General features: G+C 43.5%; 1 protein-coding gene across 1 annotated transcript in view; it reads right to left on the reverse strand.

The window, feature by feature from the left end:
• Positions 1–6,789: 6,789 nt before the first annotated feature.
• CDK15 (cyclin dependent kinase 15) overlaps positions 6,790–18,638 on the reverse strand; it is a 41,055-nt gene continuing 29,206 nt past the window's right edge. The window contains exons 12-15 of the mRNA XM_085584724.1: positions 17,183–17,372; positions 16,912–17,051; positions 11,468–11,605; positions 6,790–9,140 (exon numbers count right to left, since the gene is read on the reverse strand). Coding sequence (XP_085440850.1) covers positions 11,496–11,605; positions 16,912–17,051; positions 17,183–17,372 — 440 coding nt within the window. The 3' untranslated portion in view covers positions 6,790–9,140; positions 11,468–11,495. The remainder of the gene's footprint in view (positions 9,141–11,467; positions 11,606–16,911; positions 17,052–17,182; positions 17,373–18,638) is intronic.

An 18,638-nucleotide genomic window follows, 5' to 3' on the forward strand; every position in this document is an offset into this window, starting at 1 on the left:
GAAGGAACCAGAATGTTCAACTGAAGGGGATGATATGGCTTTTCCTTCTGAAGGATGTGCAGCTTTGCAGAAGTTCTGCACCCCTTGCAAAAGTGAGCATTGTCCAGAGACATTCACAACTGGGGAGGTTTCTCTGCTCCACTTCACTCCAAAACTTTATCTAGAGCCACAGGGCAAGTGGGTGGAAATCTGTAAGATGAGGCTATGTTCTCTCTCCCTCAGTTGTACCAAAGGACTTGGCATTGCAGTGCCTGCTATGAAAGGGTAGAAAAGGATGGAGTCAAATTCAGGGGCTGTTTCCCCCCAGGCCATGGCCCCAGAGCAGCTCCTTCAGGGTCCTCTTCCTTGTCTCTGCAGCTGGCTCAGGCACAGCTGGATGTGAAGGGTCCAATCCTCCCTGCTCACAGATTGCTTCTCTCCAGGCCTCCCATTTTTTCCTCATGTGTATTGAGTGGAGCAAACCTGCCCTGGCAGACTGTGATGCAGCCTGGGCACATGCAGGCAGCTCCCTGAAGACAGGCTAGCAACCTGTCTGCATTGGTCATGTCCAAATGATAAAGGTTCCGCCCCTGCCAGCAGGGCAGCTGCTTTCCTGGGTTTTCTCTCTGCCACCTTCAAAGACATTCTCAGATTGCCTCCTCACTCAACCCCCAAGACAGCCTCATTCTTCTTCCAGGAGCCTCAAACATGGTCCCAAGTTTGGGGCTCACAGCTATCTCCAATTGTCTTTCATGTCTTTTTGCACAGGATCTGTAATAGATGGTCAGCATCCCTGCTCCCAGGTCTCTTGCAAACTATCTTCCTTCATTGTCATTAAATCTTCCAGGTCTGTGTCCAACAGACGTCTAATTAAGTGAGAAGCCTTCAGCATGTACCCATTGAAGCATAGTGTGGTTTATCTTGGGGCTTTTCACCAACTGCAGCATGCATGTCTATCACAGGGACATTACATTTACAATACATGTCCTGCAGCTCAGCCCTCAGCTCACCAGCATCAGCATGGTGATCTGAGCAACAGCGTCGTGTTTAGCTCATAAGAATTGTTCCCAGACTTCATCATGGGGGTAGTTGACCTTGGCAGTACTGTCACATGGTGATAAACCCAAGAGCTCAGTTCAGAGACATAATTTTTTTTCAGCCTTTTTGTTCTAAATCCAGTCAAAGTGTGAAATGGCCCAGATTTAATTAGCAGGGAAAATTCTGCAAATGAAATGCAACAACCATTACTGATGAGAAGAGTGAAGCCAAAGTGAGACTCATTGCTAAGAGCTGTTATTTTCCTCTGGCACCTGTGACACTTCCAGTCTTAGTCACTGAAATAATTTTTCCAGCACATCCTTCAGGGAAGTGCCCAGTCAGGCCAGCAATCTGGCTCAGGTTTGCTTCATTACAGACCCTTGTCTGAGACATTGCAAACAGACAAACTATGGCCCAGCTTCCAGGCCAAGGCTGGCACATAGAGCTTAAGCCACTCAGGATATGACGGACCTTCCGTAACACATGGTTTTGATTTTCACAATATTGAGACTATTCTTTGCATTAATGATAAAGTGGATTAAACATGCCCCTTTTTCCTAGATAATGCCCCTCTGGAGTTTCAGTGGGAGCAAAGTAGATCTGGCATTTAAACTAAAGAAATCCCTGTTTAGCGTGTGGGAGTCTCTGGAGAGGCCTCAGATCTGCATTGCAGCTGTGAAATACAGCATCTCCTCTGTTGCTTATCAGAGATTTACGTTTCTCCTGGGAAAATTTTGCCCAAAGGATTCAGCCCTTGCCAAATTTTCTACTGGAATTTGTTTGTTTATTTTAAATTTCTTTTTAAACATCTGTAACCAACAGACCTAAAATATGCTCTAAATCTATCAACTTCAGTTAATCTCTTAAAATAAAATTATAAAAAAATTAATTCCTCCAGGCTGCCAACTTCTATTTCTAAGACTTAGTCTAAATAGATTTAAATGACTGAAATGCTAAACCCAGGAAATGTGAGGTTTAATTGGAAAGAAAAACAGTTTTTCTTTTCTCCTGTGCTACTACACCTGCTCTTGATACCTGATTCTACTGAATTTTAAAATGGCCCATCTCAGACAGGCATATGGGTGTATAATGGTGTCCCTTTGACCCCTGTGCCCACTTTGCAGCCACAAAGAAATACAGGTAACCCAGGAACAAGTCACTCAGGGACAGCTCTGCCTCATCTCCTCCCCACTCAGTCCTCCCAGAGAGCTTTTCCCTCTTCTATGCTCTCTTCCTTCACCGTGTCTATATTCATTTGTCATGCAAAAAATATCAGGGCAGAAATGGAGCCAGATATTTTAGGTCCAGTACATCATCTAATATTTTCCATAGTTTCTACTGTGCTGAAAGGCAGAATTTTGCCATGATGCTGGGTGGACCTTTGAGATGACATTTGGCTGTGAATGCAACTACACTTCCCACAGCTTCAGGGGTGTTCAAAGCAAGTGGGTGGGTTGGATCCATAAATACTAATCCATACTTCAGTTTACAGGGAGAGATGGTAGAAAACACACAACTACAATCTGTTCAGACAATTTATTAATATTAAATCTTCAGGAGGTATCTCTGCTTACTTCACAAACCTCTGTTTGTTGGAAATACCATTCTGATAAACAATTTTCTCAGCCTCAGCATTGCAGCAGTACAGATGTTACAGTGAGGATGATCATATGGTCCTGTGTGGTCTTTGTGCAGAGTTGTTCTCCCCAGTACAATGGTGTAGGACCACAGTTCTTTTCTCACAGCTGCACCATACATAGATATCTGCAACACATGAAGCACTTGGGCATCAGCAAACATAATCAAGCCCTGAAAGTGAAATTTCAAGGAAAGGTACTCCCCAAGGACCCACAGTCCTCTGGATTGTACTCTAGTGATGCTAGATGGAGATCTTTCAGTATATCTCAGCATTAAATATGTTTGTCCTGAAAATAGCTTCAGCTGCATATTTTGAATGAAGTCTGTTTGCTCTGGAGAGAGCTAATGGTCAACTACCTGTAGGTATTTTTCCCATGTCATCATCTGGAATCCTGCTGACCAGTAACATGAAGAGCTGTCTAATATAATGTATGGCCAAGAATGGAGAATCCCCAGTTTCTGCCTGTTTCTGGTGGCTATCCAGGGCATATGGTATTCACTGAGGAGGATAGTGTGGGAGAACAACCTTCTAGTAAAACGTGAATTCTGATGTTTGTATCTATATCCAAGCTGTTGCAGTGTATACAATGACTTGTATTTTAAGAGCCTTGCTACCCTATCTCACTACCCTGGAAAAGATTTTGCAATACTAAATAGAGAACAATCCCACTATCAGCAAATAATCTCCTAAGAGATAAATACGGTAAAAGTGTCATACTTGTCTTAGCCAATATTGAGATATTGATATATCTCAATTCCATAAATTATTGCATTTGAAGAACTATTCAGAGAACATACATGTGATGAGGTAAATGAGTAGCATATGATTTATCTTTAAAAGCTCAGGTTGTGTACCAGTAAAAAGTATATTTCATCATATGACCAGCTGGTTGAATGTCTTACTATGATACATCAGCATCGTGGTACTGTACATTTTGAAGACAGTGCTAAATTCAGATCCTGTCTCCAGCTGAAGGGCTCAGGATGCCATGACTTGTTTGGGGCACTTGCTGAAGAGGAAAGCAAAGTTCAGGGTTGGATCCAGACTGAGATCCCCAGAGTCCCTATTTTCCTGCTGTCAGGAGCACTAGTTTTGGCTTACTTGCTTGACTAGGAATGAATGGGACTGGCTTGGTTTTCTTCCAGACCGGTTTTACTTTGCCTCATTATAAACTTCACCATGTACTGTCCTTTCCCCTGCCTTATCTCTCTGTCTCCTTCAAGGGCAATGCTGGAATGTAAGAGGGGTGCTTTTGCTGGGAGCTGTTCTGAGCTGAGAGGACAGGCAAAAGTGACCCTTCATCCTGCTTGGTGTTTCAAACAGCTTCCGCCTGCGGGGAGGGGATGTATTGAGAATGTGTGAGAGAAAACACTGAAAAGGGAAAAAAGGCACAAAAAAGGGAGGAGAAAAAAAGTACAGCAAGGAAGCTAGAGACAAACTTCGAGTTGTGGATTATTTCTCACCCAGGCTCTAATTAGGAAGCCTCTTATGGGACTGTGAAGCTGTCAGGCTGCCAAATGTCAGCGTGTTTATCGGAGAACAGGCGAGTGGAGTCTCCTGTCTGCAGCAGTGAGTTTGGTGCCATGATCCTCCCGGGTCCTTCCAGCGTGTGTGACTCACTCGGCACTGGCACCTCCGGGGGCTTCAAGGCGCAGTGGAGGGCTCCTTCTCCTTTAAAAACCCAAAATTGAGCCCTTTCCTGGGATTTGGCCTCTTCATGCTGGTTCTGCATGGAGAGGGTTAACCATACAGTGCAGAGCAGCTTCAGCATAAGTGACTCAGATTCCCGGGGAAATCCCCAGCTTATCTGATGGAGCCTGTTAGTCTGCTAATTGAATAAGCTCCTATTAAAAGTGCAATGTTTTTTAATGACTGCTAACAACGGGCCAGATTCTGATCTGATCTTTTCGCTTGGGATGGTTTTTGCTGCTGGTGAGGCCCAGCCCCTGATTGCAGCCGGACAGCCGCCCCCAGCCCCACGGGCCCAGCAGAGCTGCAGCCGGGCACTGGTGCCAACGCACCGGCCCCAGGACGTTTGGGGTGCCGGTGAGCTACCGGCCGGTGGAACAGGCAGGAAGCTTTTATTTGGGATCTCTAGGAAAAGGCAGAATCCTGCAGTGCAGCCAGCAGATGAAAGCATTTGTTGGGAGGCTACCAAGGATTTCATGTAACGTAATTGCTGCGAATATTTTTTAGTGATTCGAGCCGTGCTCTGAGTAATTAACTTTCCCGGTGTTGAAATCAAGGTTGATTTGTTGATTCTGCACATAAGTGGTTGTCTGTGTCTGACTAGGAAAAATGTTGTGTGTGACTCTGCATAAGCACATGAAAACCCTAATTTTAATTAGAATTATGTGTATAATATCTGTATCTCCTTTTTCTCAACAGGAATTGACTTTGAGAAGATATTTGCCTAACAGGAAAAATTTAAAAAATGTGATTAGCATTTAAAGTTAGCTTAGCTGGGTTCCAGGGTACTTCCGGAGGAGACCATAACACCTCTGATTTCAGCTAGGCTCAGGGTGGGGTTGAGCTATTTTGCATGACCCTGTGACCACATTTGCCTTCCTTTTCTTACCTGGAATTCCCAGTGGGTTACCCAAGCCTACTTGACATCAGAACCATGTAAAGTTTTCTAATAAGACTTTTTTGTTTCTTCTTGTAAACCAGGAATGAGATCTGACCACCTTCACTCCCACGCATCTCCACACCTACTCATCTCCTTTGTGTCCTTTTTGCTTTTCTCCTAGGAAAGTTTCTATTAAAATGCAGGAGCTTCTTTTAGGATGTCCCACACATCACATTGGCACCATGCTGCTGCTTTAAAAGTTTCATAGGAACCCGTAAGTTCTGTTTTTTTCCACACAATAACAATAACAATAACGAAGTGTCAAAAATCTCAAGTTGCTGTTATCAGAGGCAGAGAGTCTAAACCCCATTTCTCAGCCTGTTTTCTATTCCCCACTCCCGAGTTGTCAGATGCTGTGACATGGCTCCATCACACCACGACTAGCAGTCCCAACAAACAGAAAATTATTTCCAACTGGCAAACACGCTGTTTACTTTCCAGAAAAATTGCACTTTCCCATCTGACAGCTGATCAAGGGATCTCCTGCTGCTGTCAGCATGAAGAAGTGTTTAAACACAGGGATGGAAGTTTAAACATTTTCTCATTATCACAGAATAAAAAAAATTAAATAATAATAAAAAATAAAGGCATTGAGTCTCTCCGACCACCTGCTGTGGCAGTAATGAAGCGATGTCACATGACCAGCCGGCGAGGACTTTTATCTCTGCCCCAATATCATTACTGAAGTGACACCTGTCACATGACCCGCACCACAGCTTTCATCTGGGCTCCCCAAATGCACTTCTGGCTTGTGAAGGGGATTTTCCTGGCGTTTCCCTCCCCCCACACACACTTTAAAGAGCATTGCCCACTTGCACCGTTACAGACAGGGGTTTGCTAGTTTTAAAGCCCTTGGATATTTTCTTAGGCATATATAATTGCACCAACAAACTTGCTCCAGGCTGAAACAAAACAGAATCCTGGTCTGGGAGAGAAGTTATTTACTTCGAGATGTTTTTAAAGCAAATATTTAAATCTGATGTTAAATTCTCTTAACATAAAGGAGGATGTTAAAGGATTTCTCAAAAACCTCAGATTTGGTTTTAGTTTTTTATTAGGTAGTGAGAATAAACAGTTTGATGACCCTTAAGCACAATGATCTCCATTTAGATGCACTTTATAAACTCTCACCTGCTTTACCAAAGCATCCTGCCCCTGCCAAAAGAAAGTATTTTCTGGGAAAAATTAAAAAAAAAAAAAAAAAAAAAAGGAAAGGTCAGTCCTGCACCTCTTTGCTAACGTCTGGGACCTTTTCTGAGGTGTTGAGGTGTTCAACAGCAAACATTTGGATTTGAGATGGGCCCACATAAATGACAGCAGTACTGAGCACTTACTTGCCAGAACCCATTCAGGTATTATCTCAAAACAACATCAGACATTCAAATGTGACAGAGGATGATCATACCATAGGAACTAGATGTGAGCAGGGTGGAGATAAGAGAATATGAACTTCATGGCTTTTTGCTTTCCTCCTTTCCTACTCCCTAGTCATCTATGAATGAAGTCTGGTACTTTTCTCCCTGCATAATCTGATTCAGCTCACTAAAACAAGGAAAAACTAACTCAGCAAAAGAGTTCATAGTCTTCCATCTGTTTAGTGAATTAAATCAGTTCTTCAAGGGCTTACAAAGGTGCTAGAGAGAAAAAGAGAATTACTGTAAAGCTTGAAGCAGGGAGGGAAGTGGGGAAAGCAGAACTGCTTCTTTGGGTGGCACTAACTTGGTACATGAATTCAGACATGTTTCTTGTTACCTACTCTTTCTGACTCATTCCAACACTACATCCATTTTCCCCAAAGGCTGTTGCCCCTGACAATGTGCATGCCAGGGCATGGAAAATCTACTGCGATAGTACTCCTGATGTAAATAGTATTCCTATTAGTTGAGGAGAGGAGTGATTAGGAGTCAGTTTCTTCCTGATGTGGCATGTTTTAGGCATTGGGCCTACAATGTTGAGTTAATGAACAGAAGACTGCTGGATTGCAGCATATTCAGGGTCATCCTGGCTTTCTGTCCCTCTAGATACAGAATTATAAGGTATCATTTGACTCTTTGGCAATTTAGCATATGGCTAAATTTAGCAATGACATGGCCATTATGGGGGTGGAAGCTATGTAAAACAGCAAAGCCATTCTGTCCTACTGCTCTAGGGCAGAAGGAAGAAGAAATTTACAATTGATGCTCTGGATAGACCATATGGAAAAGCGACTCAGTTTTCATCATTAGATCCTTCACTGCCCATGTATAACAAATCCTTCCATGTAGCATATCTTGAACATTCAGTTGCTCTTAATTAGGAGTAGACATTCAGCCACAACCATCCCACTGCAGGCCCTGGAGATCCTGCTTCTTCACTGCTCTTAGTCCAAACAGCTCCAAGAATGCAAAGGGAATGCAACACAACCCCTATCCCAACTTAGGCATCATGTACAGCTGCTCTGTTCAGTATTGCACAGGGAGGTCAGGTCATTGAGAGTGGCTGATATTTGGGAGATCCAAGTCGATGCAATCTAGAAGTAGAAAGACTTTTGGGACACAGTTTGCCTTTTCATCAAGGCAGAGAATTTTAAGGAACATAACCTAAGGAAAATCTTGTCCTCTGAACTGAGCAGTGCCTGCAGATAGCCTATGTCCCCCTTAATGTAGCTAATCTATAAATTCCTGAAATTATGTCTGTAGCAAGGGCAAGGGGAACATAAATTGTTATGCTGCTTCCTGCCCAGATCTACAGTGTGTGTTTGGTGAATGATGGACTAGAGTTGGGATGGAGATGCAGCTGTCTTAACTAAAAGCTCACCTTTCAGCTGTTTCTATGGCTGCCACCCATAGCTCCTTGACTGGTTTGGTTCCAATGCCTCAACACTTTGTATAATTCTTGCTCAGAGAAGTTCTCCCAGCCATGCCAGTGACACTACTAAGATGAATAAAAATATTCAAGGTTTGTGTGTCTGCACTTCAGTGATTTATCTTTGTCTTCTTCCCAGATGTGCTGTGAGGTTACACCAAGGCTACTGGTTTCTATGTCCCAGAGCTAAGAAAAAGTATCCGAGATAACTGCAACCAAGCAGACTACTACTTAAACACAGTAAATTACTTGCTTTCCCAATTCTTCCAGGAAGAATTCCATGAGAAATTTCATAGTAACTGCAGTTGGGAAAGAGGTTTCTGATTTCCCTATGTATCCCCATCAGCACTCACCTCAGATTAGCTTTCCTTCTTATGGTCTGTCAGAGCCTTGAGATCAAGGAGATTAAAACACTGTGGAAACTCATTAATGAGGCAGGACTCTCTGCAACAGCTGGACCAAAAATGGACTGCATTTGGCTGCATCTTAATTCTCTGCCATCTCCCCTCTGCTCATCAACACCTGCACACATTTGGGATGGTGTATAAGACCCCTGAATTCAGCTCTAAGCAACCAGTCTGTAATGCACATGTCTAATGCTCTGCTGGTGTGGAACCAGTATGCTGGTAATCCTGTTAGTAATGGCAGAAGCTCCCTCTAGGAAATTATCACAAATAGTCTTAAACAATTCCTTTTGTTGACAACTCTATCCAAGAAACCATCTTCCCTGGAGACTTCACTCAACTTTTGACTAATCCCCTCCTTCCCTCAGGAGCTCCTTTGTTGAAGGAGATTGTAGGCATACCCCAGGAATGACAGGTCTCTGTAAACCTTGGATGAGCCTCTACATTCTTTCAATTGTCAGTCCCCATCTGTCCTGTTTGTACATCGATCTTCTGGTCCAGGGAGCTCTCTATTAAGTGACACATGGCTGAGTATATTCTGCAAGTTCAGTGTCCAGACTGTGCTGTTACCTCTTCATTGCCAAGTCAATCCTTCTGACATTGCTTTCTGAAAAACAAAAGGCAGGACATCTGCACAATTTCATTCCCTTCTACTGAAAGGTGACTTTTGAAAAATACCCCACCCCTCAAACTGTGTCCTTCTTTTATAATCTCAAAGACTTTTCTTCATTTTGTCAATATAAGGAATTATTTCAATGGTCCTTCGTGTAAGGGAGGGTACAATCTGTCCCTATTGCAGAGGAATTATATTAGGGGAAAAATCCATGGCCTAAGTCCTGAATAAAAAAGAAAAAGAAATTACAATTACAAATATTCTGCAGGGCTAGTGCCTTCAGTTATTCTGCTTGTTAAAAGCTGGTTTAAAACAGGCTCTTCTCTTCCTGTAGCTTCAGCTACACTTAGCTGGTACAGTATCACATACATGTAGGAGGTGCCGCATTAGATATCTGAATATTTATTTTGAGAGGCAGAATGAGAACAGTAGCAGATTCCAATGACCCATATGTTCCTCCTCAGCAGGTAGAGGGAAAGTGGTGGGTGGAATAGGGCAGAAAATGGGTGGAGTGTTGGCATGGAGTATATATCACCCTGGGATAGACAACTGACAGTATCTCATCTTTACCTGAAACCAGAAGGACAAGGAGGAGTCTGTGATGATGTTTTGTCCCTTGCTGTGTTGCTCAGGGCCCATGGATTCAAGATGGAGCCTGGTATGTTTACTTTTTTGGTTTTGTCTATTTTTGTAACTTAACCCAGGTTGGCGAAGGAAGGAATGCTGGCCAGTTTCATTATGTTCCCAGGAAATTCCATTCTCTCATGTGCCAGTGTAAGACTGTTGTGCTTTAGATGCCTATCTGCCTCTCATTAGAATTGAAAAAGCATGCAGAAGCCCCTGCCTGAAACTCGTACCCTATTAAGATGACAAAAAAAAAAAATTACTGTTTCATTTATAACCTTGCTTGCATGTTTGAATCCAGATGACTTTTTAAAAAAGAGAATTAATAATATGAACACCATCACATATAGAATGTTTTCCTGCAATGAACTGCAGAAGAAAACTTGAGTTGACATTTAAGCTTGTTTAGCATGCTTTGTAAGCAGCTAAAAAAAGGGACACAATAATTTTGAGGACTGGTTAATATATAACAAAAAATGTGACGAGTTTCTCCCACTAGTTACAATTTTAAATTATATATTTGTGAAATGCTCTCTAAATAATTTTAAATGGGCCCAATCCAAGTTCATTGAACATTGATGCATGAGTGCCCTACTCAAGTGAGTTGTCCCAGAAGCCTTAGTGGAACTGACAGCCAGCTTTTCTGGCAGGATTAGTTTCTCTCTGATCACAGAGAGGGAAAAGCCATCCTGTCTGCACTCAGCTGAGCAGGTGAGCAGGGAAGGCATTCAAGCTGCTCCAAAACCAAATCTGGTCACAGCGCTGGCAATGTCAGGTTTTTCTTAAAAGGATTCCAGGCTGGCCTCTCTGCCTGCTATTGTCTACATGATGAGGGCAGAAAGGGTAGAGAGGCTGTGAGACCAAGCACTGAGTGCTGGGATCTGATCCTATAGCAGATACAGGCCATCTACATGCATTTGGAAGAACAGATGGGTAGCTGAGGTGTGTCCTGCTATGCTAAGGTTGTCTCTTTGCTTGACAGACAATAAGACAGTCACACTAATTTGGCCTGAAAATAATTTTCCAGGTCTGCCCTGCAAGTACAGACCCAGCAGTGACACTGACAGGACACATGCTGCTAACAAATGCACAAAGTAAACAAAGAGACAGGATATAAAAAAAGTATATTTTCTGGTAATTTCTTTTAATAACAGTGATTCTAAGCAAGCTTTTGCTCTTCTATAACAAAAAGATGAAAAACATTGATGCTGAAGCATAATTTTGAAACCTGGGATTAAAATAGTGATTAATTAAAACCAAAGATATTACAAGATAAGGAGATTTTGCCTAGCTCTGCTCAGGTTCCAAATTGTGTGAAATCAAAACAAGTAAGCTATGAAATGTGAACTCAGTAGGCAAGGACAAAGGCAAACGAAGCAATTTGGTCAGTTTAAGCAATGGGGAAATGAAGCAATACTTTTACTGGGGAGGCATTGGAGGAAAGGGCATTGGTCTGAGATTTGGCAGTATGACAAACAAATCCAAACCTCCCATGGTACCACTGAACATTGTTCACTGGGGGCCATTGGCTTGCTGGTCTCTTCTCTCTGAATGTGAAATTTCCCACTTTGTTCTCACCCTGGAATGTGATCATCCAGCCCTGAGTATCAAGTCTATTTTCCCATCTTCAATACATGAAGAACTATATGTCCTAAGGGTGATGGCAACAGCTTTGACAATGGCAACTACATGCTTACCCAAGAGTTAGTCAATCATCCATGATTTCTACCAAAACTTGCTCGAACCTCCTGAGACACGGCCTTTTCGGTAAGATGCAAACAGGTCACAGATTTCAGGTTGCAGTCTCACCCCTGGAACTGTGAGCACTGATTGCCCTGTGGAAAAATCAGGTTGAAGAGAAAGCTGCAAAAGGGTCCTTTTCCTTCATGGTGCTACTTTCTTAATGCTCTCCTGTGACATTAGCTGAAATATAAACTAATTCAAGATCCTATTTCTCACAGCTGCATTCCTTCTGATTGTTTTTGGAAAATTATTTCTTTAATCTAGACACTCTTCTCTAGAAATCTCATCTGCAGTTTCTTTTCTTTATTCTTTTTCTTTTTCTTGGAGCAACCAGCAAAATACTATTTGGTAGAACAGTGGTAGGAAGACAACCCGCTAATCAAAAGGATTCAAATGGATCTGCACACTGCCAAGCTCTCTCCTTCCCACCCAGCAGAGGGGAAAAAAAGAAAAAGAAAAAAGAGATAGAGCGAAGGCACAGAGCTTCTCTCCTTCAGCAACCTCACAAATGCAAAACCTTCCACTCCAGTGACTCCTCATTAACTTACCAAATCTGACAGTCTAATTATCGTAGCTGCTTCGCGCTTAGAATAAATAAATACTAAAGTGGGTGTTTAAAGAAATTGAGCAGTGAAATTCAGTCATCTAGACAGTCAATAGAGAGTTTATTTTAAATTTTTATATTCTTATGTATTTATATCATTTTAGGAAAGATAATGAGATAGTTGTCTTTCAGGCTAATTGAGTTCCTATGCTCATGGTTGCTTGCTGTCACAATCTCAAACTTAGCTTTAACTTTTGTGCCTTAGAAATCTGATCACTACCTCCACATTTACTCTTTTCTGCTGATAAGTGGGTGAAGTCAGAAGTGCACCTGAGGGTGGGAAATGACTATGTGAGACTTCCAGTCTGGATGTCTTTTCACAGCAAACAAGACAACTAAATATTTTCAGATTTGCATTTAAGAATGTTAAAGGGAAAATGGAAGTTAAATAAACCTCAGCTATAACTTGCAATTAGACAAAACTGAAAAACATCTGCTAACCTCTGATGCAATAGTGTCTGCCTCCACGAATGGTATTAACAGCACTCCCCCCAAGAATGGTTTGTCTCTCTGAACAATAAGACCTTTATAGAGATTCTCTGGCCTGAGATCAATGGGATTCAGAGCATTTGATCCATGTCTGTAGGACTTTGTTTCCACAAGTCATGTGGGCCAAACATTGCACCAGTTGCTTTTGCAAGAGCAGGAGCTGGGGAGTGAGCAAAGGAAATTTTCCTTTTCCCATCTTCCCCCTTGCCCTGCACTCCTAAACAGTGCCCAGCACAATGCCTGCCCCAGGACAGCATGCAGGGAAGAGCTTCAACAGGGCAACATGTCCAGAGCCCTGTGCACTTGGCAAGCATCTGCTGTGATGTTGCAACAGCTCTTTCCTAGGGTAGTGGTTTAATGACAATACAAAACATTCACGTCCTGTCAGTATGAAGGCAAGCAGATCTTCCACTACTGTGGGGATCACACCAGGTGAAGTGGGGGGTGGTTTTCCTCAGTTAAGTGAAGATTTGTTTTATCACCTCACAGATAAGAATGCTTCTGGCTTAGGAGGGGCATCTGATTTCCTGCTCATCACCAGCTTTGGTTTATTCTTGTATTAAGACACATTATAAACCAGATTCATACATATGGTAGGAACTTTCTAGGTGTTTGTATGTGACTTACAGTGAAGGATATCTGTTTGCTGTATACAGAGATCACAAAGCAGAGTGGTAAAAAAAATCAAGTGACTGTATGAAACTTTTAGTTATGTAGGAGAACCTAGGGAAACCAGCCAACCCAAACAAGAGATGATGAAAGCCAGCTCTTCTTTCTATGTCCCCTGTGATAACATACCAGTGCTGGCTAATCCCAACAGTATTGGGATTTTTGGTAGGCAATGGCTTGCAAACTTAACCTCCTTATCACCCACACTTGCTTACTTGCTTTGTCTTAGTTTAGATGCAGCAGACATTAAAATGACTGTCAACATCAAGCCTCCCTCCTCTTCCTTGTCTCTGAAAGGATGAATAGTGGGCTGTTTCAGGAGAAATGGTACAGTGTCTTCATCATCTGGTGCACTGGTTTTGTGTTGCTGGGGGAGATAACAGTTAGAGACCAACTGTACCCAAAAAGAGCAAGTAACCCCTAGTCAAAGCCAGGATCCCATCCATGCAACACACAATCCTCCTCATGGAGCACGTACTGGAATTTACTAACTGCTGTACCGAGGGTATGGCCAGGGTTGAATGTCTCCTACACTGAGAGAAAGGTCTCTCCTGAGACTGAACACTGGTCTGGTGGGGAAAGGATCTGGTCTCCCTGGCCCCTGTGCCTGAGTGGTTTGGCCAGAGCTCTTCTTGCAGAGTATTTTCTTGGGAGTGCACTGTTGATAACCCCAAATCCCACTGCTTACCTTCCCTGCTTGCAAGGCTGCTCTAAAGCATTGGGGGGCAAAAGAGAGGAAAAACAAACCAAAGCTATAAGTAAGAATAATAAGCTGCAATTGTTACTGTGTCTGACCTGCCTGACAACAGAGTGAGATACCTCCTCAGAAGGCCCTTTTGCACTTCAGGACTGACACTGAGTTGAGAGCACAGCTCATGCTTTCTTGATTCAAGGATCTCATCTTTCTTCCAGGAGGGATTAATTGGACAGAAAACATTCTGCTTTAGCAGGTGGCAAAGGGTTAGAATGAAGTTTTATCAGAGCTGCTGCAGTGCAGGGCTGCACTGCACAAAGATAATTGTCTCAGGATTGGCTCTGGCCAGAAAAAGCATAGCAAATGCTCCAGTTTTAAAAAAGGTCATCACTACCACCCCCTAGGCTACTTAGCCACACTGAGGGAAAGCTGAAGAAACTCCTGCACCTCTCTCTCTTTTTATATCCAGAAGTGCTGGTGGCACATGTAGAATTAAGGCCACCAAGAGGATGAGCAAGGTTTGAACCCAGCCCTCAAGAATCCCCTCCTAGAGCTACAGGCACAGGAATGAGCAGCTGTAGGAGAGGCCCATCTGTGGGCCAGCCCCACTCAGAGGACAGTGAACCTTCTTCCTCCCTTCAAGCATGGCCTACTCTTTTTTGTAGCACTTTGCACTCAGATGAGCATAGCAACAGCAACCTGTTCCACCCTGTAAGAACTGTTCTCAAGGAAGTAAAGAGCCCTGTGCTCCCTCTCCCCCTTCCCAGGGGCAGCAGCCAGCCTCTAACCATTAACATTCCTCCTAGGAATCTGAAACATGCTGTTTGGAGGGGTACTTAACTTCGAAACAGTGATTTCTCCAATTATTTTTCCCTAGGAACCGACCTTTCAAAAACATCCTCTAGCTTCCAGCTTGTCATAACAACTTATAGAAAGGACAGTTATGGATACAGTTATTTCATAAAAACAGAATAATTTCTTATGAGAACATTTTTTTTTTCAAATTTTGTTTCCTTCTTACTCTCTCACACACCTTGGGATTAGCCCCAGCTTCTTTGACCTTTCATCTCCAGATCACATTCTGCCCTTCTGCTTTAACTTTCCCTTTCAGAGGATGGCAACTAATAGCCAGCATCCTCCAGAACAAAGTGGGAACAGAATATATTTAAAATCTGCACTGTTATCATAGCAACAAGAATTTTAAAATTATACAGTTAAATTCCAAAAGAGTGTTATGCCAAAGTGACACAAGAGAGCAAATGTCATAAACAATTATGGCAAAAGGAATGGCTACATGGGGAATTATTCAGAATAGCCTAAATTTCACAGGCTTAATGAGTCACTCATGAATATGGTCTTGCCTGATCGTACTGTACTTGTTTCAGCCCTGTGCACTTTGATTCTTTTCTCAACACATTGGTTGCTATGATAACGCCATGCAGTTTCCTGTCCACATACTTCTTGCTGCAATATGGAGGATAATAAATATGGGATGGTGCCTAAATCCAGGTGAAAGGAATCTGTCCCCTCAATGGCAGCATATTGGAGAGATTGACACATTATGCCAGTCTGTTTTCTCATTCCTTCTATTTCTTCTCACTCTCTCCCTTTCTCTCACACTGTCTGTCTCTGTACCTGTTTTTTTCCTCTCCCTCTCTCTCTCTCTCTCTCTCAGCACTGACACTTTCATCTTCTCCCTTGGGGATTGGAGATGTCACTGCGGGAAGTGCTTGTCCGCCTCTCTGGCAGCAGCAGAGCCCTGTGGCTTTGACAAACCTCATTTAATTGGGAGGAAGCCAGGAGGGTTTGAAAGAACTGAAACATCCACGAAACTCCTTTTATCAGGCATAATTTAAACTCTGCATGGAAAAAACCCTATATGTATAAAGAAAAGTCAACTTCCCTCCTGCTGTGCGTGCTCCCCTCCTCCCCCCCCGGCACAGGCAGGCTCCTGTGAGATTCCATCTTTTCATTTTTCTAAAAGTGTCAAAGTAGATTTGTGCTCTGTGGCTGGGTGAACAGAAAAGGAATGCAGATGTCTCTCACTCAAGCACATACACACACAGAGCACCTTCTGAAGGGCAGCAGTGTTGGGGGATTGGGAGAGGTGCTAGCTCGCTGCTCCTCCACTTGGGATGTGTCGCAGGAGGCAGAAATTTGGTTTTCCAATAGCTTGACAACACAGTCCATGAAGGCTTTTCCTTAATTGCCCCATCTTAAAAACACCACCAAACTAACTAGTGTACAGGGTGCCCAGGAGGCAACAGGGAATGCAAGGTCCCTTTGGCCTGCAGCCCAATAGGAGGAAGCTTTCCCTAGTGAGGAGCAGAACTGCAGCTTGAGAGACCCTGTATTTTTTGTCAGCCCAGGCCAGGAGAGGCACAACTGTGTGTGCAGCTGTGTGCTTAAGAGAAGGGAGCAAGGGAAGAAGAAAATAAAGCAGGTAAAACTGAGGGAGAACTGGTGTGACAGGGTACAAGGAACAGCTGTCTCAACATCAGAAGGGAGTGGGAGGAGCAGGCTAAGGGAACTGGGGTTAGCACACCATGCTGAGCAGATGGGAATTCAGGACATCAGTAGGGACAGTGGGTGAATTACACTGAACACACAGAGTGAGCTGGGGAAATGTCCAGGCCCTTGGGGGTTACAGAATGGGGGAGATGACCTGTCAAAGCATATACACCTCTGCTTTGCAGACAGCCATGGTAGCACCCCGTCAAGGTCCCCTTCTAATATTAACACAGTGGTCAAATAGAAAAACAAGTTGTCAAATTTGCCATGGGATGTAAACTTTGCAGCTTATAGGAGTGGGGAGGGAGTGCAGGCAGAAAAGAGAGACATCCAGGTGAATGGCAGAGACTTTCAAAATAGAGAAGAAACTCACAGTAAATAGCACAGGCAGCAGCTCTTCCTTGGTGAGATGAACTTGCGAGTTAACTTACCAGCAGGAACCTGATAGAGCTGAGGAGGCAGAGGGCTGAAGAAGCTATGAAGAAGCGCATCTTGTGCAGAGATTCGGCCTCGAGGGAAGGCTGTGAGCATCCTGGAGGCCAAATTCTCTGCTGCTGGCACCCTGCTCATCCTAGGAAAACAGAAGAAAGAATAGCACAGCAGATGAAGATGAGCCAGAAAGCTGGAACCAGAACATGACCCAGCCCTTCTCAGCTTGAGGCAAAGGTAGTGGAGGGACACAGGGGAGCTGGATAAACCCACCCCAGCTTTATAGCTTTGCAGGAAATTTGCTTTTCCATCTGAGTTTGACTATGTTGGGGTATATGCATCCAGGATTTCAGCTCAAACTCATGTTTACAGACCAATTTTGAAAACCAGTTTCTGGCTTTTAAAAAGAAGGTTGTAAGTGAAAGGGGAAATGACGCTGAGGAGACTATGTTGTAACTGTAATATCAGAGTTTAGTGGTACCAGTTTACAATGACAATCCAAATGTAGAAAATAACGTGACTGGCCCAGTGAGAAGACTAGAGGTCAAACCTAATAAAACAAATGAAAATACCATTTTCTCTTCTCCTACCCCAATACCAGTAATGTAGCTGGTTGTAAAACGTGTTGGGGATTCACAGAGAAGAATCTGTTGCTCAGGATGAGTGCTTAAAAGAAATGTCATACACATATGCTCCATGCCCAGCAAATACCAATGCCAAGTGGCTGCTCCCTAGAGGAGAACACAGATGGGGACAAGGAAGTGGAAGAGCGAAAACAAACCAACAAGGAAACAAATAAAATAGTAATTTAGTTTTACAGCTTTTACTTTGTTTGTTTGTTCTGATCACGTTTCAGCTTCAGAGCATGGCCTGTTGTGCTTCCTCCCTTGGCCCCCAACAGTGCACCCCCTCCAAGTGATATCAGGGGTTGGGATCCCCCCACTCCTGCAGTCCCCCTCCCTATACAGGACATTTGACATGCTGACATTTTTGTTTGGAGGAGATAAAATGTAAAATATAAAAGAAGAGGAAAAAACACCAAGACAGAAGGAGAGAAAGAGATCCTGAGAAACAAATTTGTAGAAGGGATCTGGCCTCTCTGTGGTAGATAATTGCTAATTTTCACCTCCAGAAAAACAGTTCAAGCCCTTGTTTCCTTGGGGAGCAGGGCTGGGACAAGAAGCCAAAGCATCCTGTCTGAGGCCTCTTGCTAGAGCTGCATGACAGGCTGCCCTTGCCGTGACAGGGTCTTACTGGAAACCTTCAGCCCCCTGGTCTCTGCTGCTGCAGGCTCCCACTCTGAGCAACAACACAGTTCCATGCTTCCCAGCATGGCTCAGGCTTCCTGGTGGTGGCCAAGCTCTGTGGAGAGCTCCCTTTTGATTTCTTAATTGCTCATGGAGAGTCATAGCTGAGCGGTCTGTATGAAGCAGCTCTTTCCTTCTCCCAGGCTGAGCATTCTAAGGCAGTTATTTGGCCATGGCAGCCAAATGACCAGGACTCTAAGGCAGAGCTGGAGCTGGCCCACATGCAGCCCAGAGCTCTGCCACAGAGGTGCTAGGCCAGCCCTTGGCTTGGCCTGCAATGGGGTCTGTCAAAGGATTATGGCCAAAAAGCAGAAGTACAATATAGCACAGTCACAAGGAATATACTTATTTCTTTGTTCAGGCTGAGAGAGGATTTGTTCTGTTCCAGGACCTGCATTATAAGGGTTTGGGACATATTGAGC

This window comes from Lonchura striata, chromosome 7 (assembly GCF_050655825.1).
Source record: "Lonchura striata isolate lonStrDom1 chromosome 7, ASM5065582v1, whole genome shotgun sequence".
Taxonomy (NCBI): Eukaryota; Metazoa; Chordata; class Aves; order Passeriformes; family Estrildidae; genus Lonchura; species Lonchura striata.